Below are 25,739 nucleotides of genomic sequence, written 5' to 3' on the forward strand. Positions count from 1 at the left end.
GTTATTTCATTTGCTAAATTTCTTGAGGAACAGGATCCATAGCATCTTAACTCATCTTTGGATTCTCCATATTGTGAATTATAGATGTTTACTATCTTTGAAGGATTTAGTTGAATCAGCTCCCTTAAAAATATTTTTCTTGGGAAGTTTAGAAGATAAACTTTTGAAGATTAATTTGAAAACTATATCTAGGCTTTTAAAACAAAATTGCTGAATACATCCAACATAGTAATTTAAATATTTGTTCAAAAGAGCTTATTAACATGAGCTACTTGGGTAGCTTTATCTTATCCATTGATGACCATTTCTGGGATGCATGAAGGTACATACTTCCCCGCCCCAGAATTTCACAGAAAACAACCAACCACACATTTTTGAGGTGCAGATAGCTTGCTTTATTTTATTGTTACTATCTCCAGGAGGTCCAATAATTAGAGCTAACAATTGAATTTATACCTGCATGAGAGGAACTACATCAAATTGACACTTTGGGCAGTTAGTAATATTCTGGTTTTTAATTTAACGACAGCTTCATTTTGTTGTTCTTTCTCTTTTGCTGTGGCTCATTGCTTAGGTGCCCTGGTTTTTCAAGTGTAATATAAATTTAGAGCTACCACACAAAGGCATTGGCTGCACCCCAGGACCTCCAAGAGCTGGCACTGCTCTGGCATAGGAATACTTGAATAACTTGGATCAATGAAGGGATGGCCAGGAGATGTTACTTTTCCAAGCTATCCAGGCACTCTCTGTGTCAGAGACAGTGTAAAATGGGCGAACAAAGTGTTGGCCGTTACACTTTGCTCTGGTAATATTTAAGTCATGATAATTTTGAGTGTGACATCATCAGAGAAAATGTAAGACGTTAAAGTGTTGCTTACAGGAGGGTAAATGCAAACATCACCAATGCCTTACATTTCTGATTCAATAGGTATTGGTGCACATATCCGGTGACGTGCACAGTATTATCATCTTTTAGGTGGACAGGACATCTTCAGTGGGGAATTTCTCAACCCACTGAGGCATACTTAGACATCAACAGTATGTTGAGGCACAAAGATTGATTAAGTGTTGAGCAGGGTATTCGTTCCATAAGAAACTTTCTCCTGCCAACCATTAGTTTCAAAAGTTACATTGTAAAATGTCATAAAATAAATGGTACAAAACTTTATAACCGTTAATCCGGCTATATACAGTATGTACATGTCACTTGCAAATGTATAATATTCTTAGGTCAACAGTTATGAAAAGATTGAAGTGAATATTTTTGAACTTTGACTCATTTAGGTTGATACAAAACTACTTTCAAAAAATATTTACAGATCAGAAAGATTAGTCCATGTGAATTGTTTGTGGAAAGTTAAGAGTGAATGTTGAGTATAAGAGCATAGGCCCTCTTAAATGGATCGAATGTGTATATTCACAGTGGCAGAGTCAGACCCAAATTCATTCCCTAAACTCAGGGTATAAAGTCCACCATCTTGTTTTTGTACATCCATGATGATGAGCGTTGTCAGGTCATCTGTGTTTTCAATGTGGAATCTTCCCTGTTGTTCTTGATTTTGAATGTTTCTTCCACGACAGGACCATGTTATTTGTGGGGTAGGCTCACCCGTGAAAGCACAGGCTACTGTTAGAACTTTGCCTTCATCAATGCTGATGTCAGAGGGAAGAGCTTCAATTTTAGGTGGAACTCCTTTATAGAACAACAAAAAAGGTCTTAGGATCACTGAGAAACAGAAAAATGTGCTTTCTACTGAATTGTATATACTAAAGACTACACCATGCTACTTGGCTTGTATATCTCTACCAGTAATTTTATGCTCACCTCTGACGCCTGCTTTCAGCATTCTACTAGTTGAGCTTTCCAGTTGTGTCATACTAGATTTTCCCATAAAACTGCTGGAACTCATTTCTACAAAGGACTCTTGCATGGAGGACATGCTTTGGGCAGACATGCTTGCAAATTTCATTTCAGTCATGCTGCTAGCACTGCTGCTGCTGAAACTGCTGAAGGAGGCCTCCTCCTTAGAGGCAGACATTTGGACTGACTGAGACGAGAAGCTTCCTTGCAAGCTTGTATCACCACTTGTCCTCAGTACTACCTCTCTGGAAGGTTCTTCAACTAAAGCTGTGGAGCATAGCACATACACAGTGAACATCAATGACATCCGTTTATTGGTGACATCTGACGCTGACATGGAAATGGAAACTAACACACATGGAACGTAACCCAGTACGCTGTTGAAGCATAAGCAAAGGCATATATACATACATTTGTCAAGAGCTAGCTTAACGTCTTCAAGAAACGAATCCTTGTATTTCTATCATTACATTACGTGCAGGTGCTAGGAACCATTAGGAGAAAAGTCATTAGTCATATAGAAAATAATATACACGTTGTGCATTCTGAAAATAAATGTTATAGGGAAGTTGGTAGCTGTACTTTGAAATTTAATTTATCCAGGTTTCTGTTCAGCTGTAAAGAAACTTTGACCATAAGGATGAATTCACACAGGATGCCTGTTCCCTCTTACACATGGAGTTGAGTTTTCTGTGCTCAGAAGAGACAGGTGAAAAACAAAACACTTAAAGTCTTTAAGCAACTAAGGAAGAATGGCAAAGGTATACTTACGAAGGACTATTAAGGAAGCTGTAGCTGAACACTGGCCACGGAAATTTTTGGCCTTAATTGTGTATTTTCCACTGTCATTTACTGATGCATTTTTTATTTCCAAAGAATATACATTTCTGGAGCGACTGACACTAACATTGGAAGAAACAGAAATCTAAAATGAAGGAAAAAGAAAAGAAATGTTTAAGTTCTTTGGAAATGGTAGATGTGGTATTGAAATTTTTCTTCAATAATATATTCTGAATTAAACTTACCGGCATGTTGTTTTTAAACCATTCGATTTCAGGGGATGGCTCGCCACTGATTTCACAAGTAAAGAGAACATTTTGTCCTTCGTTAATATTTTGAGATCTAGGCTGTGTGATAAAGGCTGGAGCATCTGAGAGTTCTTTGCTCAAGGTCAAATCAAACTGACATTTGATGATTCCTTCACTGGTTTTGCCTATGCAGGTGAGGACTCCTTCATCTCTGTGGCTGGCTTGCTTGATGGTTAGGGTCTGGTCACTGCCTGAGACACCGTATCTGTACTCCTCCGAGTTAGTAAGCTCTTTTCCGTTCAGGACCCATTTCACATCAGTGGCGCCAGCAATGTTGGCTTTTAGAGCCACTTTTTGACCTTCAGTTATGCTCATCTGAGTAGAAAATGCTTTAACCTCAGCATGAGTTCTGATTTCTTCTGATGCCTGTGATGATTTAGTGATTTCCTCACGGACGATGGATTTTTCCAGGGAGGTTGCTGCTGACTTCTTGACTTCTTCAGAAATCAGAAGCTTTGAAGCTTCCTCCTGGAGGGCTAACTTTTCTTGAGATTTCAGCTCTGACATCTTGATTTCTTCAGAAAGTAGGGATTTTGGGGAAATTTCCTCTTGGACAACTGCCTTCTTCTGAGATGTAATTTCAGAGGTCTTTTGTGTAGATACTTTTTGTCCCTCAGTATCTTTTACAGCTAAAAAAGAAACTTCTGTAAGGCAAACTTAATTGGATAGAGACCCTCCCTTAACTCTTATAGATTCTGAATGTGAATAATACACAGAATAAGAAAAAATGTTGGCCACTTGCAGTGGCTCATGCCCATAATCCCAGCACTTTGGAGGGTTGAGGCAGGAGGATCACTTGAGGCTAGGAGTTTAAGGCTGCACTCAAACTCTGAGCTGTGATGGCACCACTGCATCCTAGCCTGTGTGACAGAGTGAGACCCTGTCTCAGAAAGGCAAAGAAAAAATGTCTACTTCGTGAGCAATGTCGGTAATCCCTAATTCTCTCTTGGAAAATTGTCATGTATGATTTTTGAGTGCAGTGCAATGATTCCTTAAACTAAAGTAAGTTTAAGATGATTTTTATTACTTAAGAAAAAAAAGAATCTTGAGAAGACTAGTCAAAGATTTAAGAAAGATGTCTCTTTACGAGATTTTGAGTAACTAAAAAATGAAATTATCTTTTGGAAGATAATCAAAGTGAAAGCAAACTAATTGTAAAACAGTTATAGGTTTTCATTAATTTTGTGCTGTTTGGAAAATCAGCAAGTGTGAAGGTTTAGGGAAGCAGTACCATTTTGTATATTCCCCTGATTCTATTCTTCAAAATATTCCTGGGAGAAGGGGCTGACTCTGTGGGGTTATATAACACCATATATAATTAGGTGCTTAAGAAATCTTTTTATGCTAATAGAAAAGCATATACTACCTTAAAACATATGAATTGGCACATTTATGTACAAATGGTATTCTAGAATTAGCAAGATAGTTTTATTTTTATATATTTGTGTGTATGTGTGTAAAGGGGAATGTTTAAAAATGTTTCCTTAATGTTATTTTCTGAAAATTGCTGGTAAAAAGAAAAGCCAACCTACCTTTTATTGTTAATTTGCAGCTAGACGTCACAGATCCAGCAGAATTGGTTACTGTGCAAGTATAAAGTCCACTGTCAGAAGTATCAGTCTTATGAATTTCTAAGAGGAATCTTCCTTTGTCTTCAGATAGTTTAAATTTTCCTCCTTGTGTAATAGCCTGTAGAATGCAAGGGATTTGTGTTTTTAAAGGTGATATAACTTTCTTTGAAAGATGAGGATTAAGGGAGAGGTTAGTTTTTTAGGAGATAAAATTGAGGGCCATTTTAGAACTGGTTACCTTTCCATCCTTCGTCCATGTGACAGTTGGCTGAGGTTCTCCTGTAACTTGAACTGCAAACTTGGCACTGCTGTCTGAAGAAACAGTTGTATCCTGCAGCCCAGTAACAATTACTGGTTTTGAGGCAATTTGTTCAGGAGATTTTGGTTCCGTTTTCTTAGTTTCTGTAGACTCAGCAGTTTTCTGAGCGGATTTCTTAGTTTCTGATATGCTTGATACCTGCTGGTGGATACTCTTAAAAGCTTGTCCCATAAACTGGAAGTTAGTTTTGGAAGTTCCACCCTCGCTAGAAATCTCACAAACATATTCTCCACAATCAGATTCAGTGAGGTTATAGATTTTGAGCTCATAAGTACCATCTGCTGAATAATGAAACTGGAAATGCCCATTTTCCTTCAGTTTCTTGCCGTCTTTATACCAGGTAACCTCCTTTGCACTTAAATCGCTGCTTTCGACTGCGCAAGTCAGCTTTGCAATATCTTTAGAAGCCTCCGCTTTCAGGGACCGAGTTATCTTTGGGGGTGCGGAGAGTGGTAGCTGCTGAACTTTCTCTTTTGGTGCGGGTTTTGTCTCCGTGGGTGATACAGCTTTTGGGTGAGAAGTCACCGTTTCTGGAGATTTCACTCGTTTTGGAGACTTAACTCCTTCTGGGGATTTCACCCGAGGCTCTGGGGACTTGACTCTCGGTGGGGCCGTCACAGCCTTTTCAGTAGCTCTGGCCTTATGAACGGTCAGAGTAAACTGTGCTTCTTGTCTCCCTTCGCTGTTTTCTACCACCACTCTGTAGTTGCCCTCATCGGAAGTTTGGACTGAAGAGATCTCAAAGGTTGATTTGTACTTTGCGGTGGTCACTTGGTGACGGGCAGAAGTGCTCATCACTTGTCCTCCACGCAGCCAGGTCACAGTTGGCACCGGCTCGCCATCTGTATCACAAGAAAACCTTGCAGACTCGCCTTCGTAGACAGTCATGGACCGTGGCTTTGTTAGAATTCTGGCTGTCAGCGTCGTCTTGATCTTTCTGGTCGTGGATTTTTCCTCCAGTGACTTTTCTTCCAAGGCAGTGCCTTTCATTTCTGCAGATCCATAGTGTTCATATGACGAGAGACTTTCCCTGGTCTCTGTCATCTGTGATTTCACTTCCCTGACAGAAGAAGCAGCTTCCATCTCTGACATTCTCTTAAAAGATGAGACAGCATAGTCCTCTGTTTTTGTCAGCTCAGGGAAAACAGATCTGGGGACCTCTTCATCTCTGCGCTGGGAAGCATAGGTGGTATAGTCCCCTCCTGTGACATCCAAGGTCGCATAGTCAGATGCTTCACCTTTGTAGTTGGTGCACACAGCACGGTAGGTTCCGCTGTCCTCGGTGTGACAGTCCAGAATTTCCAGGGTCAGGACCCCGCTCATGTTGGTGTAGCGAATCTTACTGCTCTCTTGGAGTTCCACGCCGTTGTGGTACCATTTAACCTCGGCAGTTGGCTTAGACTGAACGTTTAAGATAAAGTGTGTATTTTGGCCACAAGGTACCCTGTGTGAGCGCATTCTCAAGGTGATTCGAGGCGCATGGTCCAGTGTAAAAGGCTGCTGAGTCAAAACTTCATACTTCCTTTCTGATGTCTTCTGAGCCTTCAAAGCTGCTTTCATGGACTCATACCTGGAAAAGATATCAAATCTAGCAGACCTCTCAAATCTTGAGAGAGATCTCTCACTAGACACAGGGCTAGGAGAACGTGGGCGAGTTCTCTCTGGAGTAGGGGACCTTCTTTCTGTGTCATCTTCGTATTCCTCAGCTGGAAGTGGACGTGACCGGATCAACTCAGACACCGGCCTCATTAACTCGATGTAAGTTGGAGACAGGGAGCGTCGGCGTCTCAGCAGTCTAGACACGGATGAGGAGGATTCTCTTTGAGCATGTTTTGAGATTTCATATTCTTCCTCAATTTCTGTTATTTCTGTTACTTCTCTCTGGCGTCTTGATTTCTTTTTCGATTTCTCCTCCTTGGACATGTGGTCAAGCTCACTTTTGTATTCCGAGAGACGCTGGAGGGTGGTGACTGGACGCAGCAGCTCTTCATCCTCTCTCTCGGCCATTATTCTCTGCCGTTGTCGCGCCTGTCTGTATGCGGCCTGGGCGTGCCGTTCCCGCAGTTCTGCGTAAGTTGTACTGGTTTCCTCCTTGGTTGGGATGTGATAGGTTGAATATCTGAAGTCTTTTCTTGTTGCCTCTATCTTGACATGAGCTTGTGGTGAAGAGTAACGTAGACTAGAAAGCTCAAAACGTGGAGGGCTTCGGCTGGGGGGTGAGGCTGAAAAACCTAACTCGAGCTCTTCTTCAAGACGCAGCCTCTCTTCCTCTGTCCTTTTCATTGCTAAGTATTCATCGATGGGGAGGAGTAATTCCTCATCGGAGATGTCACCGAGAGAACGTCTTCTGGGTCTGTAGTAAAAGTCATAATCAGGAGAAGGTGTACGCCGGCGGGCTGGTCTCACCATTTCAAGATCGTCTTGGGACAGTTTGGGAAGACGCCATCTGGGTCTGTACTGATCCGTGATGCGCGGAAGTGGCATCACATAGAACTGTTCCCATCTGGAAAGGCGGATACGCTTGGGCCTCTTCTGTACAACTCTGTCAAGTTTCCCGGGCATCTCAAACTGGTCACGTATTTTTTTATACCATTTCATGTCAGACATAGGCACAAACTGCTTAATGCGTTGGTCTTCTTGGATGGTAGTCTGTTTGTACTTGCGTGGCTCTGGGACTTCGTAAGGCATACGGAGTTTTCTCTCTTCCTTCTTTTCTTCTGTCTCAAGTCGGTACTCTCCCTTCACGGTCTTGGTGCTGACCGCTGGTTTGTAGAGGATGGCAGCTTCTCTCAGAGCCTCTTGGGCCACTTGTGTCAGCGGCACAGTTTCAGTTCCGGAAAGAATTTCAGCCATTCTTAGGGTTTTGTCGATTTGTTTTTGTATGTGTCGTTCGTGTTCCTCCTTACTCTTGAATTCCTGTTTCTTGTACCTCAAGCGTTCTACTTGTAGGTGGGCCTGGCAGCTGGTGGACCCAGCGGTGTTGGTGGCTGTGACTCTGTAATAACCTGTATCTTCCGGTAGCGTATCCCTGATGTGCAAAGCGTAATAATCCAGCCCTTCGTGGATAATTTCAACGTTGGTCCCCAGGGACAGTGGCTTGCCATCTTTCTCCCATTTTAATGTTGGCGGGGGAATTCCAGACACTCTGATCTCAAAGCAGACACTTTGGCCTTCTTGGCATTCTGCATTTGCCAGTAACCGTTTGAACATGGGTCTTAACGTGGTGTCTGTGGGCGGTGGGTGTAGCGTGACGGTCAGCTTTGCTTTACAGCTGTCTTCCCCATACTTGTTTCTTGCCACGACAGTGTATTCAGCATCATCATCTGTAGTTACACTGTAGATTGTTAGTTGGTACAAACCTTTGTCTGTCTCAAATGTGTATTTCTTGTCATCATCACCTGGCTTGATTTTCTGACCTGATTTATACCATGTTACACGAGGCTCTGGGTGGACCGTTACAGTTACTCCAAATCGGACATTTTCACCCACATAAGCAGTTTTATTATAGAGGGGCAGGGTAAATTCTGGTGGCCTTTCCAAGAGTCTCATCGTATCTGTTCTGCGTTTAATTTTCCTCATGGTTCTGCGGCAGTAATAGTCATAAACTTCTCTTACACTTTTAACAAACAGCTCCGCATAAGAACTGTCTTCACCATAGTCATTGACTACTTTGCATCTGTAGGTACCGTCATCAAATTTGGTAATGTCTTTGACATAGAGGGTGGCCACTCCATCTTCATAGGTGATTTCATATTTCTCACTGTTCTCCAGCTGTCTGACACCAAAGTACCAGGTCACTTGGGTCGACTGATCGTAATTTTCAATTTTGCACACATATTTGACATATCCTCCTTCTTCAGCAACTGCATGCATTATCTGCCCAGAAACTGGGCCAATTTCAATGGCTGCTACTTTAACTTTAGCAACACTCACTCCCTTCTGAGATCGAATTGCACCACCGCAGGAGATCCGGGCTGCTGATACAACCATGTTGAGGTCTTTCTTGATCAGGGTGTGGTAGTAACGACGGTGTTTTAATGTTCTGATAACTTTAGTGCTGACTCTTTCTATCTTTTGCTTCAGCCATGGGTGTTGGAGTGCCTCTGATGCTGTCATGCGAGATTTCCTGTCTTTCACTAACAGGCGGTCAACAAAATCCATGGCTTCGAGGCTAATTTCTTGGAAAGCTTCTTCATCAAAAGTATATTCAGCATTCATGATATTCTCAATCATCTGTTGGTTAGTTTCAGCCAGGAATGGATTGATACCACTCAGTAGCACATATACCAGTGTTCCGAGTGACCACATGTCTGTGGCTGTGCTGACAACGTCATGCTGGTGGACTTCAGGTGCGTAGTACTCTGGGGCAGTGAACACGAGTCTAAAGTTATCCCCTGGCTTCAGCTGACGGGCTTGACCAAATTCGATGATTTTAATGGTGGAGCTCCTTCTTGTTTGGTAAATGATATTATCTGGTCTAATGTCAAAGTGTCCAATATTATGACTATGTAAGAACTCAAGTGCTTCACAGACCTGGTGGACGTAACTCACAATTTCTCTTTCATTAAGTTCAAAAGCACTTGTGTTAATGCGCTCAAATATGTCAAGTCCTGATAGGAACTCAAAGATCATAACTAATTCTTCCATGCTTTCAAATGATTCATGGAGATATAAGATGTTTCTATGCCTAGAAATGTTTAGGATAGAGATTTCCTTCTTTACCAAAACTTGATCAGTCCCTTTGACTTTAACGAATTTGGCCATGTATGTCTTCTTGGAGGATGTTTCAACACAACGGTGGACAATTCCAAACTCACCACGCCCAAGATCTTCAGCAATCATATATTTCTCATAGAGTTCTTTGGTTGAAGAGTGAGATGCTTTAGTCGTGGAAACTTCCCTGGTTTCATCTACTTCTTCGTCATAGTTCATAGCTCTGGTTTTATCCTCTTTGGTTATGGTTGGTTCTGAAGGCTCAGAAGGCTTGCTCAGGCCAAATTTATTTTCAGCTATTACCCGGAACTGGTAACTTGTTTTTCCAAATAAGTTGATCACGGTGTAGCGTGTTTCTCGGGCCTGTCCTACACGGATCCATCTTTCTGCAGTAGTTGCACATTTTTCAACAATGTAGTTAATGATTTTGCTGCCACCGTCAGAAGCTGGCTCAGTCCATGTTAAGTTGACAGAATCTCGTGAGACATCACTAACTTTGACTCCTCTGGGTGGGTCAGGAACATCAGCCACATCCAGTTCAACTGTCTTTTGGTCAATTCCAAATCTGTTTTTAGCACAGACCACATAGAAACCAGCATCCTTTCTCTCCACCCCATTGGGGAAAACGAGTGATGTGAAGGATCTTGTGACAATAACTTGGTAGTGGCCATTATTGTCGATGAGATCTTGTCCTTTCTGCCAGGTGATCACAGGATCTGGTTTACCACTGAAGGGGATCTTGATGCTCACAACTTCGCCTCGGAGAGCATGAACTGCTCCCATGCCCTCAAGATTTTTAGGCAAGTGTATCTTAGCTGGAACTGTATCAGAAAAAAAAAGAGAAAGGATATAATTTAGCAATACCTAATAATATCTATTTAAGAGCAATATTTCTCCCCCAGCTAATGATAAATCTTCTAATCCCAAACTGATAATTACTGATTTGTTTTACCTTCCACTTCCAGGGAAGCAGTGCCAGACACAGATCCCCCTTGGTTGGTAGCTCTGACTTGGTAAACTGTGGCATCATCATCTGTGACACTCGCAATGATAAGCTGGTGAAGGCCACCCTTAAATTCTTGAATCCTGTACTTTAATCCATCTGCAATGATTTCTTTGCCTTGTCTGTACCATTTCACAATGGGTTTCGGATGTCCAGTCACTTTGCAGACCAAAGTAGCATTACTCTGGTACCTGACGTTTAGATTCCTCAGCTCCTCTTTAAAGTGCGGTGCCTGAATTGGAACGTCAGATATGGGGGTGATGGGTTCTGATACTTCACTCCATTCACTCTCCCCTCCCAGATTTTCACATTTCACACGGAACTCATATTCAAGACCTTCAATAAGGTTTTTCACAGAAAAGACAGTTTCTCGAATTTCTTCTGTTGTCACAGCAATCCATTTATTCTGTTTCTTCTCGCGCTTCTCAAGGTAGTAATTTCTAATTTTTGCACCTCCATCGCTGGCAGGTGGCTTCCAAGCCACAACACAGGAATCTTTTGTGACAGCGGTAACAGTTGGTTTTCCAGGAGCACTTGGCTTTTCTATTTAAAAGAAAAAAAAAGATTTTAATCATGAGGTAAAACATACAGCTTTATTCAAAGCTTACTTAAAAAAAATAGAATGTTATGAATCCAAAGTTCCATTAACAATTCACTGTTCCAGAAGTATGAAATGTTGCTTTATGCTAAAAAGATTATTAAAAAATAGTTTTGTTACATAGGACCCTCTTATATTTGTGTCCACCCAAAAGATGAACCCTATCCCTTGACCCCCCGAATACCTTCCCTTTCTCAGCTCTCAATGTAACCTGCTTCTGTGTACCCTCAATGAATCCACAGCAATTAAAAAAAATAGTTTTGTTTTACAAAAGGGTATAGGGGATGTATTTCCTCTTTTAGATATGCAAATAAAGTGAAAGAAAAGGTACTTGCTTTTTTTTTATTTGAATCTTTGCTATTTCCATTCAGAACATATTTCTGTTCATAAGAATTTTATGCAAAGATGGAATTTTACCATATGAAGAGAGAGAAATCAAATTGTACTCACCAAATGGACTCTTAATGATCACAACTGAGGGGACCTCTAGAGGGTCGCTGATGCCAAAAGTGTTCTGCGCAGAAACCCGGAAATAATAGCCAGCATTTTCTGTGAGATTCACAATTCTACAGGTTGTCACTGAGATGGCTGAAGACACCAATTGCCACTCAGCCCCTTCCTTGGCCTCACATTTCTCCACCACATAATTGGTGATCCAGGAGCCCCCGTCATCTGCAGGTGGTTTCCAGCTGATCACCACAGAGTTCTTCAATAGAGCTTCAATCACAAGTGGTCCTGTAGGTTTGTCTGGTTTATCTGTTGGGAGAAAATATAATTGTAGTGGTTTTCATACTGGGTTTCTGAGATTTATTTTTTCTGAAAAAATAAAAAGCCGTGAAACTGAATCTAAAATACCTTGTATTTCCACATCAAGGATGGCATCAACTGTTCCGAAAACATTGCTGAGCTGAACTTTGTATTTCCCAGCATGTGTCTTACGCTGGACGTTCTTCATGACAAGATGAGTATAGTGCTCAGTGTTTTCAATAGTGATGTTTTCTGAGTTTTGCAGAAGTTTCTGGCCATGGAACCAAGTGATGGCAGGCACTGGACGACCAATGTACATAACATGAAGTCGAAGTGTGGAACCCACAGCTCCGTAATATTTTTCTTTCAGTGGGTAACCAGGATGGAACTGTGGTGTTGCTTGCAGAAGAAGCTTACTACTGGTTTCTACTTCTCCAACCTCATTGGTAGCTATGCAAGTATAAACACCTTCATCCTCCTGTTCCTCTGTCATGACTGTCAGAGTATGTGTTCGTCCATCTGAAGACATTTTGTATTTCCGGCTTTGTATGAGCTCTTTACCAAATCTGCACCATTTAATATCAGGAAGAGGCCTTCCAACAATCTGGCATGAGAGTTGGGCAGGTTCACCCAATTTGGTGGTAACATCTTTCATTTCTTTGCGTATTCCTGGGGCCTCTCCAGCTGAAAGGTATGAAAGACGGTATTAAAATGCATTTTTACTACTGAATCTATTATCCTCTGCCCTTGTGTATCAGGAATGAATTTACCTGGTTGAGTAACCCTTTATTAGATGCCATGATTTGAATTTGACTCTAATTCTTAAAAACTCTTTGAAGTGATTTTCCTAGGGTCATATGGAAAATAGGGATTTTAATGAGCATATCATAACATTATTGTATAGAGTGGCTTTTCTTTTTGTGATTATAAGGGCATTAACAATGTATAGGGTTTGGGGGGAATTCTCTCCATAAATCTGTAGTATACTTGCCCTTATTTAGGTTCATTGAAATGGGGTATATTTGTTGACCCTTCAATCTTGTTAGGAAGTATAAAAACCCCATTGCATTAGAGGTAGAACTTGATCAAGGAATGTGCTTAGTTCACTGCATCCATCCTCTGCTGAGGTTGCCTGTTTTCAATGGCTTCATATAGAATTTATGAGCTATTCCCTGTGTGTGCATATGTCAAATGGACACTTTCTTTCCAAACACTTATTCTCTAATAAAACTTTCCAGATTTCTACTTAGCATAGAAGAAGGATTAGCCTTAGCTTGTTCAGTCTATAAAACATAAGCAGAGAACTAAAGGCTACTTACATGTTAGTTTTGTCTTTACAGACATAGCAGTTCTACGAGGTCTGCTAAGCCCAGTCTCATTCTCAGCAAAAACTCTGAATTCATATTCCGTAGCTTCCAGCAACCCCCCTACTGTGAATTGTTTGTCCTTGATGCGATCCTTGTTGCTCTTCTTCCAGGTGCTTTCTCCAGACTGTCTATATTCAACCCAGTATCCAAGGATTTCTTTGCCACCATCACATTCAGGTTTCTCCCACTGTAGAGTGACACTGTCTTTGGATATGGAGAGAATCTCAAGTTCTCCTGGTTGGCTTGGTTTATCTGAAATATTTAAAAGCAATTATTAATACAGAGGGAATCAGTTTTACTGCTGAAAGAAAAGAACCTAAGATGGCTCTCCTCTTTAATTTTAGCCCCTTTAGAAACTTCTTACCAAATGGATCTTTGCAAACAACTGGTTCAGAAGCAGGACTGGTTTCACTTAGGCCAACATCATTTTGTGCAATGATGCGGAACTGATACTCTGCATCAGGAACGAGGCCCGTGACAGTATACATTGTGGTGGTGATCTGAGTCTTGTTGTGTCTCACCCACTTGTCGGTGGATGTCTCCTTGCGTTCAATATAGTAGCCTGTGACTCGAGAACCACCATCATCCTTGGGGCGGGACCAGGACAGGCTAACAGAACTCTTGGTTACATCAAGTATTTCTGGAGGATTGCTTGGAGGTTCTGGAGGATCTATAAATGTAAGTGGAAAACAGCCGGTGTGAGTGTAGAGTCCCAAGTCTTATAAACTGATGGCTTTCATTTAAAAGGAGAAGAGTAATGAAATAATGTTTACAATTTTGTGGTTGAAAGAGCACTTACTCAGTGGTGTTTTGGGTATGACTGGTTCCTCAGATTTCAAGGGTTTGCTTATGCCAAACTGGTTTTCTGCTGAAACACGGAAATGGTATTCCACATTTTCTTTGAGACCTTTTACTACCAGAGATGTACCTCGGACTCTGGAATCAATGGTATACCAGGCGGCTTTCGGCACTTCTCGTCTCTCGAGAATGTAGCCCAAGATGTCGGCACCACCGTCATCAGAGGGAGGTCTCCAGCAGACCCTCACAGAACGTGCTTGTATGTCATCATATTCAAGTGGCCCTTCTGGAGTGTTGGGACTTCCTATCACCTTGACTTTTATGTAAACAGCCTTCTTGCCACATTTGTTTTCCAGAACCAGGTCGTAAGTGCCAGAATCATTCCTGTCTGCTTCTTTGATCACGAGTTCAGTGTGTGTTTCAGATGTTGCAATCATGGCACGCTTACTAATATCTTGGCCTTCCTTGGTCCATTTACATATTGGGAATGGTTTTCCTTTGATTGGTATGGTAAGTCTGATGACTCCACCTTGTCTCACAAAGATACCTTCCTGGTATCTTTCATCAAGTTCGTAATCGGGATATTCTGGGACAAAAGGTAATGTTTCAGTTTAGCATTTTCTGGGGGGAGGGAAGAGGAGTAGGCAATGTTCCAAGTTAATTATAACAGAAAGTAAATGATTGTATGTCTTACCAAGCATTTCGGTGACTTTGACTGTTCCTGGCACCTCAGCAGGCTCCCCAGGGCCACCAGCATTACAAGCTAGGACACGGAATCTGTATTCAGCGCCCTGAGGTAAGTGTGTGAGAGTATACTCTCTAATCTTGGTTGGGGTAGTGTTACATTTGGTCCATTCAACTTGATCGACTTTTTGCATCTCAATCAAGTAGCCTGTGACTTTAGACCCTCCTTCATCTTCTGGAACACTCCAGGCCAGGGAGACTGATGTCCTTGTTGTGTCAGTAACTCTTGGATTTTGTGGCTTTCCTGGGGGAGCTGGGCATAAGAATATGACAAGAACATACTTGTTACAGTTGCCGCAAAGTTGAAAATCAATTGCGCCACCTTACAAATTCAGTGAGTTGTTGAAACGGATTGTTAGCATTCATTTTACCAGTTAAAAATAGTGAAAGCTTCTGCTTTTTACTTCATCTTAAATGTGCTTTGTAATCACTAATATTACATTTATCAGTATTTTTTCAAGTGCTCTCAGAAATATTACCTTGTTTTAAAATTTTAGCTGTGATAGAAGACGTGTCTTATAAATCTCATTTTAAAGAGAAGAAAATAGACTCAAGGGTAAAATAACCTAAAAATTATTTGCCAAAAGTTGCTAGAGGTTGGGGCAGGGAGGGATTGATTACAAAGGGACACAAGAGAATTTTTTGCAGTGATAAAAATATTCTGTATTTTGATGGTGGTGGCGATTGCAAAGCAGGACATTTGTCAAAAGTCATGAAACTATATAGAAGGGTGAATTTTACCACATATAAATTATATCTTAACAAACGTGACTGATGCAAAATGTATTTACCAATTGGATCCATGGCAACAGTGGGTTTGGAAGGACGACTTGGTTTTCCAGTCCCTCTTGCATTAATGGCTGTGACACGGTGTTCATATTCTAAGCCTTCAATAAGGCCTGTGGAGCGGTACCGTGTCATTGTCACAGGTACTTTATTTACACGGACCCACCGATCTGCTCTCACTTCTTTGCGTTCCACAATATATCCAGTCACTTGGGAGCCACCGTCATCCTCTGGTGGATACCATGTAAGTGTCATGCCATCACGGGAGACATCAAATATCTGTAATGTTTCTGGGGGTCCAGGAATATCTGCAACAAGACAGGTAAACACACATGGCAATATGAATACATTAAAATAATGACTCATTTATATGTGTGTGCATTCGCTTTCAGTTGGTATTTTCAAGGGACACTTGTGAGTGTTTTTCCAGTGCTTTCATTTTTGTTCTTTTCTTGCTGTTCTTCATGTTATTGAATTCTATAAATGTGTATTAAGCATGCATTCTGTATTTTTTTCCCACTATAACATGGCCAGCCTTCCCTCCCTCCCTTTTTTCATTCTTTATATTTCTTCTTTCCTAACTCCCTCTTCCTCTCTTTCATAAAAGTGATGACATTAAAAAAAAAAAACCCAAAAAACAACTAACCATGTCAAAAACCTCTAAGAATAGGAGATTTAGAAGCCTTAGGCTATGGAGTTGATTTTAAGACCTATTTTTATGTACTTCGGGCCATATTAAAAAGAAATTCCTTTTCATTAGCGTTTAGAATCAGAGGTGGGGAGGACCACTTACTGATGCTGCTGCGACATTCTATGACCTCAGATTGTAAGTATGAGCCAATGCCGAAGCGGTTTGTTGCAGCCACACGGAACACATACTCATTTCCTTCAGTGAGTCTGGTAAACTTAAATGTTGATCTAGTCACTGATTCGGAAACTGGCAGCCATCCTGGACGGTGGGCATCACGTTGCTCCACCACATAGCCGCTCAATGGAGCACCACCATCCAACTCAGGTGCTTCCCAGGAAATTGTAACTGATGTAGCATCAATTTCATCAATCTTGATAGGTCCCGTTGGTGGACCAGGCTTGTCTGTGAAAGAAAAAGAAATCCGTGAAATAGATTTTCACTTCAAATAAAAATTGGGTGATCAACATTGACCACTTGCTTGTATCTTTGTCACACTTCCTTACCAAGAATGATAACTTTAATGGTCTCAGAGGTAGTTCCAGTGACATTCTTCAGTTCAAGTGTATATTCTCCAGTGTCTCTTATAGTGGTTTCACGGATGGTTAATTTAGCTACTTTAGCGTGGGTTTCAACCGTGACTCGCTCTGATTCCTTCAGTTTAGAACCAGAAAAGAACCAGGAAGCAGCAGGAGGTGGGCGGCCAGCGATGGGTATCACCAGCTCTATTGGCCTGCCAGCTGGGACGTGGATGGTCTTATGAGGCATTGTAGAAAGATCAATTGTTGGCAACACTATGAGAAAGAAGTTAGGTGTTTATTTGTATGCATTATTTCTAATGAGAAAGTGTCATGAATTCTGAATACTTTCATTTTACTTTACTGTTTATTGTTATTTTTTTGGCTACTTGGTACATACCTCTGAGGTCTTGTACAGTCACAGCGGTGACGATCTCTCTTGGCTCGGATACGCCTTTCTCATTTTGGGCTCTCACTCTAAATAAGTACTGTTCACCTTCATTTAAGGAAATAACAGTGTGCTCCAACACTGTGGGTTTCAAGGTGGCGACCTTCATCCATCTCTCCGTGCCAGCTCTGCAGGCTTCAAGGACATAGCCAGTGAGTCGGCTGCCACCATCGTACAGTGGTTTTTCCCAGGCAAGGGAAACAGTGGATTTGGTGACATCGACCACTTCCAGCTTTGTAGGCACCAGAGGTACTTCTGAGATCAGAACTGCATCAGATGTTTCACAAGGTTCTCCAATGCCATAAATATTTTCTGGCAGCACCCTGAAATAGTACATGGTTCCTTCTACAAGTCCAGAGATTCGGTAAAGCGTCTTGCTGCATTTGGTAGTTACTGTTTTGAATGCTCTCATAGCAGCTTCACGCTTCTCAACGATATAATTGTTGACTGGTGCTCCACCATCAATTGTGGGGATTTCCCAAGTTATAGTCACAGAATCTCTTGATACTTCCTTAACTTTCACTGAAGGGCAGGGACCAGGAGTATCTGGAAAATAGAATGAAAGATTCACACTTCTGTTTGCCTTACTGGTTGATAGATTTCCTTTTTGGGAGTGGGTGGTGGGGAGAATAGAATTAACATAGCCTCTCTGTAGAGGGGTGATCAGTCATAGGTTTAAGTGCATCTTTTTGGAGAATCTTCTCATATCATAGTAAATTTTAAGAAAAATGCTTACCATATACTTTAACAAGCACTGTTGCTGACTTTTTGCCAGATTGATTTTCGGCTTCGATTGTGTATTTTCCAGCATCGTACCGATTAACTTTGTCCACGATAAGTAATGAATAGCTCTCAGTGTTGTCAATAATTGCCCGGTTTGCAAGGTCAATACCCTTCTTGCTCCACGTGATGACGGGAGGTGGTCTTCCAGATACAGATACCATCAGGCGCAAGGAGGCCCCAGCCCTGATGGTCACGGTCTTCCTCAGATCGTCTGCAAGTTCAAGATCTGGAATTTCTGGAAAGTAAATGTCAAAATTCAATTAATTCATGGAAAGGTACGAGGAGGAAATAATTTGCCTACAAGCTTATAGTACAAATACCGATTCTTTCCACAGGCTCGATTTGGGCAGTTGATTCACTGTATTCACTCTTGCCCTTCACATTCACAGCAGCAACTCTGAAGGAATATTTCTGGCCCATTTTCAGTTCTGCTACAGTGAATTCATTATTTCTTAGAGTGGCATTGGTGTGCACTCGGTACCACTGGTCAGTGTTCTCCTGTTGCATTTCAAGAACATATCCTATGATGTCACTACCACCATCGTACGTGGGTTTGGTCCATGCCAAACTAATGCTGTGCTTAGTGGTATCCACAACTCTTGGGACAGAAGGTGGTCCAGGGGTGTCTGTGGATTGAAAAAGCACAATGCAGATATCATGCAAATAAGAAAACTTTGAGGTTTGTGTTTTTGGTTTTCAAGACTCATAAAGGCATTATTGCTCTTTGTCCACACATATGAAGATAATCTTGGTAACTGGGATCTTCTGATATTATAGGGCAGCACTGTATGTGGCATTATTATTAGTATCATCTCAAGGATTAAATTGCTTTGGGAAGGTAGGTGTTCCTTTCCCACTACTTTGGATACCTTTCTGTATTCTTCTCTGTTTGGTAAGATCACTTAATATTCCTGTTCTCAGTACTTTTCTTTAGTTGCTTATCTTTTTCTGGGTTAATATCACTTGCCACTTCTGTTTCTAATGAATGTAGGAATCAGTTTCCTCAACTTCTGCTATTGAGACCCAGTGACTTACTGCATTTAGTTCTCAGGCTCTGACTCTGTAAAAGGATTTGCCACTTATTTTTGAAGCTCTTGTGACGATTACTTTGTCAGAAACTTATTAAAATACTAAAAACTTTGCGCTCCTACTGCGCATCTTCTTAAAAGGGATTTTGCCTTTTTTCTTTTCAGTAGTTATCAGTACAATGGATTTTTCTTTATTCTTAAGAGTCATAAAATATATTTTTTATATTAGCAGTAGAATATTTCATTAATTAGAACTATTTTTAGCAGCGCTAATTGCTAACTTATCAACACATATGGTAGTGAAAATATTCTCTGACTTAGGCCATATTTAAGATCATGCTACTAAGCCTATGCAAGTATATGCTTTTCTAGATCACTCGCAAATTCTTAGAAATGGGATATTAGAAGATTATTTGTCATATGGTTTTGCTGGCATTGGATTTACGCATGATTCTTGAAACTCACATGATGGTTCTCTGCATGAGATGAAGTTGGAAGCTTCGCTGGGATCACTGTTACCAGCAGCATTCACTGCAGTCACCCGGAACTGGTAATCACACCCTTCCATCAGGCTGGTCACCTTCAGCCTGGTGTCATACACCACGTAGTCTTTGTTGACACGTGTCCAGCGAAGGCTCTTCTTCTCACGTTTGTCTACTAAGTAGTTGCTGATTTCATTGCCACCATCAGATTCTGGTTTTGTCCACTGAATGATGATATGCTCTTTGCTAGCGCTAACTTCCTCAGGTATTCCAGGTTGTGATGGAATAGCTGTTTATATTTTTATGAAAATAAGGGTGATCAGAATTGCATTGATATGACATGCCCATCTCCCCATACCCCTTGATCCCATCACATTTCAACCACCAAATTGTTTAAGTATTCATACTCACTGAATGAGTTTCTGGCTACAATTGGCTCTGACTCAACAGGCACACCAGGACCGTATTTGTTTACTGCCCTCACTCGGAATATGTATTCATTGTTCTTGATGAGTCTGGTAACTACATAGGATAGGGTTGGGCATTCGCCTTCAACAATCACCCAGTTGAGCCTGCTAGTCTCACGTCTTTCCACGAAGTAGTGAGTTATTTCTGCTCCTCCATCTTCCTGAGGAAGACTCCAGGCTAGAGTGCACTTCTCTTCTGTGACTCTGCTGACAGTGAGCTTTCCACATGGGCCAGGGGAATCTGAAACAGGCATAATGACAAGGCACGATGATGATCTTTCTTTCTGGGAACACTTGAAAATGCTGTAGAAATGTGAGGACATTTGACATGCTTACCAAGCACTTTGACCATGACAGACACAGCCTTGGTCCCACTGGCATTCTTCACTGTTAAAGTGTATTTCCCACTGTCATTTCTGTCACAGAACTTGATCACAGCAGTTGCTCGTTTGCCAGTATACTGCAAAGAGACTTTTTCACAGAGATCTAGTTCCTTGTCTCCTTTGGTCCAGATAATTTTGGGTTCAGGTTTGCCACCAACTGCAGCATCCAGGACAAGATCAGAACCTGCTCTGATAGTAACAAGATCGCCATGTAATCTGGCATCCAGTTCGGCTCTGGGTGGAGCTGTCAGGAGGAAAAACAGATGCAAATGAATATCTGACAATTTATTTTCACACAAATTGTGATAATTTAAAAAGGAGAACATTGACTATTTCCTACCATATTCATCTCGGCAGGTGACAGGTCCTGTAGATTCAGACCCTTTGCTGATTACACCTGCTGCATTCTTGGCTAGCACACGGAACTCGTAAGTGTCTCCTTCACTGAGAGCAGTGACGGTGAAGAAATTGTCAGATACAATAGTATAGTTGCACTTCAGCCAGCGACCATCTCCTATCTCACTGACTGGCTTACGCTCTATGATGTAGCCCACGACCTTGCTGCCTCCATCATACACTGGGGCAGACCAAACTAGGGATACTGTTGATCTTGTGACATCTGTTACCTCTGGTCTGCCTGGTGGATCTAGAAGGGATGCAAAATTAAGGTTAAAAAATACATCTCAGAGTCAAAGCATTCTATAATAGACATACTCTTATTTGACAATGTGAATGTTACTTTCTTTGCATTGTTATTATTATTGCTTAATATTTCGATGAAGCAATTGTCTGATTACTTTTCTGAATGTATTTATGTTTGTTCATTCTTTACAAGGTTTTTGTTTCTAATCCTTATCTTAAACATTGTTATTGTTATAAAAAAAATAAAAAAAATACATCTCTGAGTTCTGCTAGTACCACTGAAAACAAGCAAATGTCCCTTTAAATTTTGATACATACCAACTGGATTTTGAGCCATGATAGGTCTTGAAGCTTCGCTGGCCTTGCTAACACCTGCAGCATTGAGTGCATAAGTTCTGAACTGATATTCCAGCCCTTCTACTAAACCGGTCACTTTGTAGTTGCACTCTAAGCATGGCACTTTGTTTTCTTTCACCCAAAGAATGGTGTTACGTTCTTTCTTCTCAACCCAGTAGCCAATGATTTTACTGCCGCCATCATGGTAGGGCTCTTCCCAGCGAATAGACATGGCATTGGCAGACACGTGGTATACCTCAGGTCTGGTAGGAGCACTTGGTGGGACTAAATATAAGCAAAGGTATCAAATATGAATACAGTTTCAGAAAATTCAGGGTAAATATTTCATAGTATTACAATATGATTTTATTTTTATTTTTCTTACCAAATGGATGTTCAGCAATTATTGGTGCTGATTCTAGAGGCTTACTGACACCAAATCTGTTCTCGGAGCTGACACGGAAAGAATATTCCATATATTTTGTGAGATGAGTGACTTTAATCTGAGTGCGTTTGACACTAGAATTGACAAGCTGCCAAGCTGTTGTTCCTGATTCACGCTTTTCAACTATGTAATTAGTAATTTCAGTACCGCCATCATCTTTTGGTTCAGCCCATGACAGGACACAGGATTCAGCTGAGATAGATGAGACCTCGATAGGGCCAGTTACTGGACCTGGCCTTCCAATGACCACAACTGTGATGGTAAACGTTTTAACACCAGCTGTATTTTCTAGGGTCAAGAAGTATTTGCCAGAATCACCTCTCATACTGTCCTTTACAGACAGGGTGGTCCTATCTTTTGTCGTTGTGATGCTCACTCGATCTGTCTCCTTAAGTCTCATTTCTTCCAGTTTCCATGTAACTTTGGGGGCAGGGCGACCACCGATAGGTACGTCGATGGTAAATGTGCTTCCTGCTTTGCAAGTTATGAGCTGATTGGTAATTCCAGTGAGGTCAGCAGTGGGCTCAATTTGGGGCTCCTTAATGATGACAGAAGAGAAGGCTTCCCTGGGTTCACTGTAGCCAGCATCATTCTTGGCCTTTACACGGAATTCATACTCAGTGTTCTCAACAAGGCGCTCCACTGTGAAAGTCATCTGTTTGGTGTGACCAGCTTCAACCCAGAAGTCAGATCCCTTTTGTCTCATTTCAATCAGGTAGTCAGTGACCCGGCTGCCTCCGTCATGGTCAGGTTTAAGCCAAGCTAAGACTGCAGAGGATTTGCTAGTGTCAATGATATCAAGTCTCCTAGGTGGAGCAGGCTGTTCTGTGGCTACGACTGGTTCTGGCATTTCATAGGGTTCACCAATACCATACTCATTTTCTGCAGAAACACGGAAATAGTATGGGACGCCTTCTGCCAGGTCATTGACCTTGAGGATCTGACGAGTGCATTTTTCACTGACAACCTGCCAGCTACGGCGGCTTGCTTCACGTTTCTCTACCACATAGTGATGGATTCGGGCACCACCATCAAGGAGAGGGGCATCCCACATCAATGTAAGGGATCCCCGTGTCACATCCTTGAAGGTGATTGGGCCAGGTGGTCCTGGGGAGTCAAGCACCTTCACAGTGAAGGTGATTGACTTACTACCACTGTTGTTTTCCACAGTTAGGGTATATTTCCCTGCATCATTCCTGTTGCAGTTTTCCACGGTGAGGGTGCTGAAGGAGTCTGTCGTGTGGATATCAGCCCGAACACTAAGGTTAGAGTCTGGTTTGCTCCACACAGCTGTTGGGGTAGGTCTACCTTGGTAGGCAATGAAGAGGCGGATACTGGCTCCAGCTCTAACAATGTGAGTTTGCTTGAAGTTTGCATCTATGTCTAACTCAGGAGCTGTTAATCGGTCAACTGCTTTAATTGTGCCGGTCACTTCACAGCTGTCTCCTTTACCAGCACTGTTGACAGCGCTTACTCGGAATTTGTATTCTTCACCTGCTTGTAGGTCAGTGACTGTATACCTTGTTTTCACACATGCCTCTGCATTCACCTTGTGCCAGTCTCCTAAGTCAGCTTTGCACATTTCAATAATATATCCAATTATTTCCATGCCACCATCAAACACTGGCTTGGACCATTCTAAGCTGACGGTTGTCTTTGATGTATCTGTCACTTTGACCACTGCAGGAGCACCTGGTGGGCTGACAGGCTCTCTGCATTTAATTAGTCTTGAGATACCACTTGCAGGTCCCACTCCTGCAGCATTTTCAGCCATGACATGGAATTCATACTCGTTGCCTTCTGTCAGACCAGTGACTTTGAATCTTGTCTCAGAGATGGGTCGTTTGCTGATCACTTTTACCCATCGTGTGCTTTTCTTTTCTCTTCTTTCAAGGATATAATGTTGAATTTCATTGCCACCATCTGATTCTGGCCTTGCCCAAGTCAGGGTGATGCTATTGCTTGTTACATTAGTAGGTTCTGGAGTGCCAGGGGCATCAGGAACAGCTGTGAAGTGAAAACAAGAACAAAGCCCAGGTCCAATTAGGCATGTGTGCTTGGAAAGTTAATCTTATGACAGTACTAGTTAGTAAAAATGCCAACTTACTGTATTGTATTTGAGCAATCACTGGGTCAGACTCAAGTGGCCGGCCAACACCAAACTTGTTAACTGCAGAAACCCGGAATTGGTATTCATTGCCATTTATTAGTTTCATCGCGGTATAACTGAGGGCTTCGCATTTATCTTCAATTAATGCCCAAGCAAGTCTGCTGGTTTCCCGTTTTTCAATGATGTAGTGGGTGATACGAGCACAGCCGTCATTGAGTGGAGTATCCCACCACAGAGTCATCTTCTCACTAGTAATATTGGTGAATCTTATTGGCCCAACTACTTTTCCGGGTGTATCTATGAGAAAAATGGTCTAGAGTAAGTTTCTTTTCCCTTGTCCATTGAAATACAGTCAGGCAGGTCTCTAATCCAAGTCTCATAAATTATAATGTTAGGAAACTATTTTCAAAATACCTTGGACTTTTACTGTAATTTCTGCTTTTGTGGAACCGGATACATTTTTGGCTTCCACTGTATATACACCACGATGGTCCCGAGTAGCATCTCTAACAAAGAGGCTGGTGGATCCAAGGACATCAGTTATTTCCATGTTCATTCTCTTTTCGATCTCTACTCCATCTTTGAACCAAGTTACTCGAGGTACTGGTCGTCCTTGTACGAAAGCTTTAATTCGAAGGCTTTCTCCAGCCTTAACAACCACACCATCGAAGTACTCAGGGCCAAACTCTACTGTTGGTGGAACTATAAAAGAAAAGGGCTATTCATTAGTTGGCTTAATAAAGACATACACAAATAGATTTTTCATCAGCTCTATATCATAAAACCTGAAAAGGTAATGGCTTCTAACTGTGGTGCCAAAGGCTATTTTAAAAGTAGGATTAGTAATTGAGAATTTAGAATATAGAGTTAAACATTTTTCTTTCATTAGGTTATTTCCTTTGTTATGTCTGTCATATTATTCATTATGCATTGCTCTATGAGAAAAGAGATGAAACATTTACAGGTCATTTACTTAATATTACTGAGTATTCAAACAAGTTCCTGTGAGAGGCCCTCAGCTGTGATGATCGTGTTGTTGGTATGTATGTTGTACTTTAATGCCTTCGGTAAACATTGGCAGTTATTCTTGAAGGCCTTTTTATTTATTTAGTATAAGTAGCTAAAATTGCAAAGCTAAAAATCTCATTTGTACTTTCTGCAGGTTTTTTATATGGGAATAGATTGAAATCATAGAGTAAAAACAATTGATGCCAATTACTGTTTTCTTCTCTTCATCTGAAAGGTAGAAAGACCAAATTCATCTACATAGCAACCTTGCATAATCTGTGTGAAATGATGATTCTGTTCCCATTTTACTGACCAGGAGTCAAAGTATTTTTTAAAAATGTGAATGTCCTTCGTGACATTGGAAATCAGTTGTAAGTGCTTACCATTTTCGTCTCTTGTCATAATAATGCCAGAAGACTGTGAGGGTGGGCTTATAGTTCCAACAGCATTTCTTGCAATTATTCTGAATTCATATCTGTCCCCGGGGCTGAGTCCTGTAACTGTGTACTGACATTCACTGACATCAGTGAAGTTGCACCTGACCCAGCGATCGCTCCCTTGCCGTCTCTCAATGCTGTAGGCCACGATCTTACTGCCTCCATCACGCAATGGTGGGTTCCATTTAAGTGTGATGGTTTCCCGGGTGACATCGATGTAGTCTGGAGTGCCAGGTGGGTCTAAAAAATTATAAGGCAGTTAAATACATCCTTAAGTCTGTAACCAGGTCTTAATCATTGATAGAAGAAAAATAGAATGAATAAATCCCCTAAACTCATTTTGTCATTAGTTTCAATTTTTTGGTTTAT

At 41.4% G+C, this 25,739-nt stretch overlaps 1 protein-coding gene across 1 annotated transcript in view; it reads right to left on the reverse strand.

Annotated features, from left to right (window-relative positions):
• Positions 1–371: 371 nt before the first annotated feature.
• The window catches only part of TTN (titin), a 281,643-nt gene continuing 256,275 nt past the window's right edge, over positions 372–25,739 (reverse strand). The window contains 28 exon segments of the mRNA XM_053597943.1: positions 372–1,693; positions 1,826–2,128; positions 2,633–2,786; positions 2,887–3,578; positions 4,482–4,638; positions 4,759–10,373; positions 10,505–11,098; positions 11,604–11,909; positions 12,009–12,584; positions 13,220–13,519; positions 13,632–13,937; positions 14,067–14,651; positions 14,760–15,062; positions 15,601–15,903; positions 16,389–16,688; positions 16,790–17,077; positions 17,202–17,795; positions 17,986–18,267; positions 18,353–18,658; positions 19,526–19,831; positions 19,954–20,250; positions 20,346–20,636; positions 20,733–21,038; positions 21,353–21,655; positions 21,756–23,822; positions 23,923–24,222; positions 24,340–24,627; positions 25,317–25,610. Of these exon segments, the coding sequence (XP_053453918.1) occupies positions 1,395–1,693; positions 1,826–2,128; positions 2,633–2,786; positions 2,887–3,578; positions 4,482–4,638; positions 4,759–10,373; positions 10,505–11,098; positions 11,604–11,909; positions 12,009–12,584; positions 13,220–13,519; positions 13,632–13,937; positions 14,067–14,651; positions 14,760–15,062; positions 15,601–15,903; positions 16,389–16,688; positions 16,790–17,077; positions 17,202–17,795; positions 17,986–18,267; positions 18,353–18,658; positions 19,526–19,831; positions 19,954–20,250; positions 20,346–20,636; positions 20,733–21,038; positions 21,353–21,655; positions 21,756–23,822; positions 23,923–24,222; positions 24,340–24,627; positions 25,317–25,610 (16,715 nt within the window). The 3' untranslated portion in view covers positions 372–1,394.

Source organism: Nycticebus coucang, chromosome 7, assembly GCF_027406575.1.
Source record: "Nycticebus coucang isolate mNycCou1 chromosome 7, mNycCou1.pri, whole genome shotgun sequence".
Classification (NCBI taxonomy): Eukaryota; Metazoa; Chordata; class Mammalia; order Primates; family Lorisidae; genus Nycticebus; species Nycticebus coucang.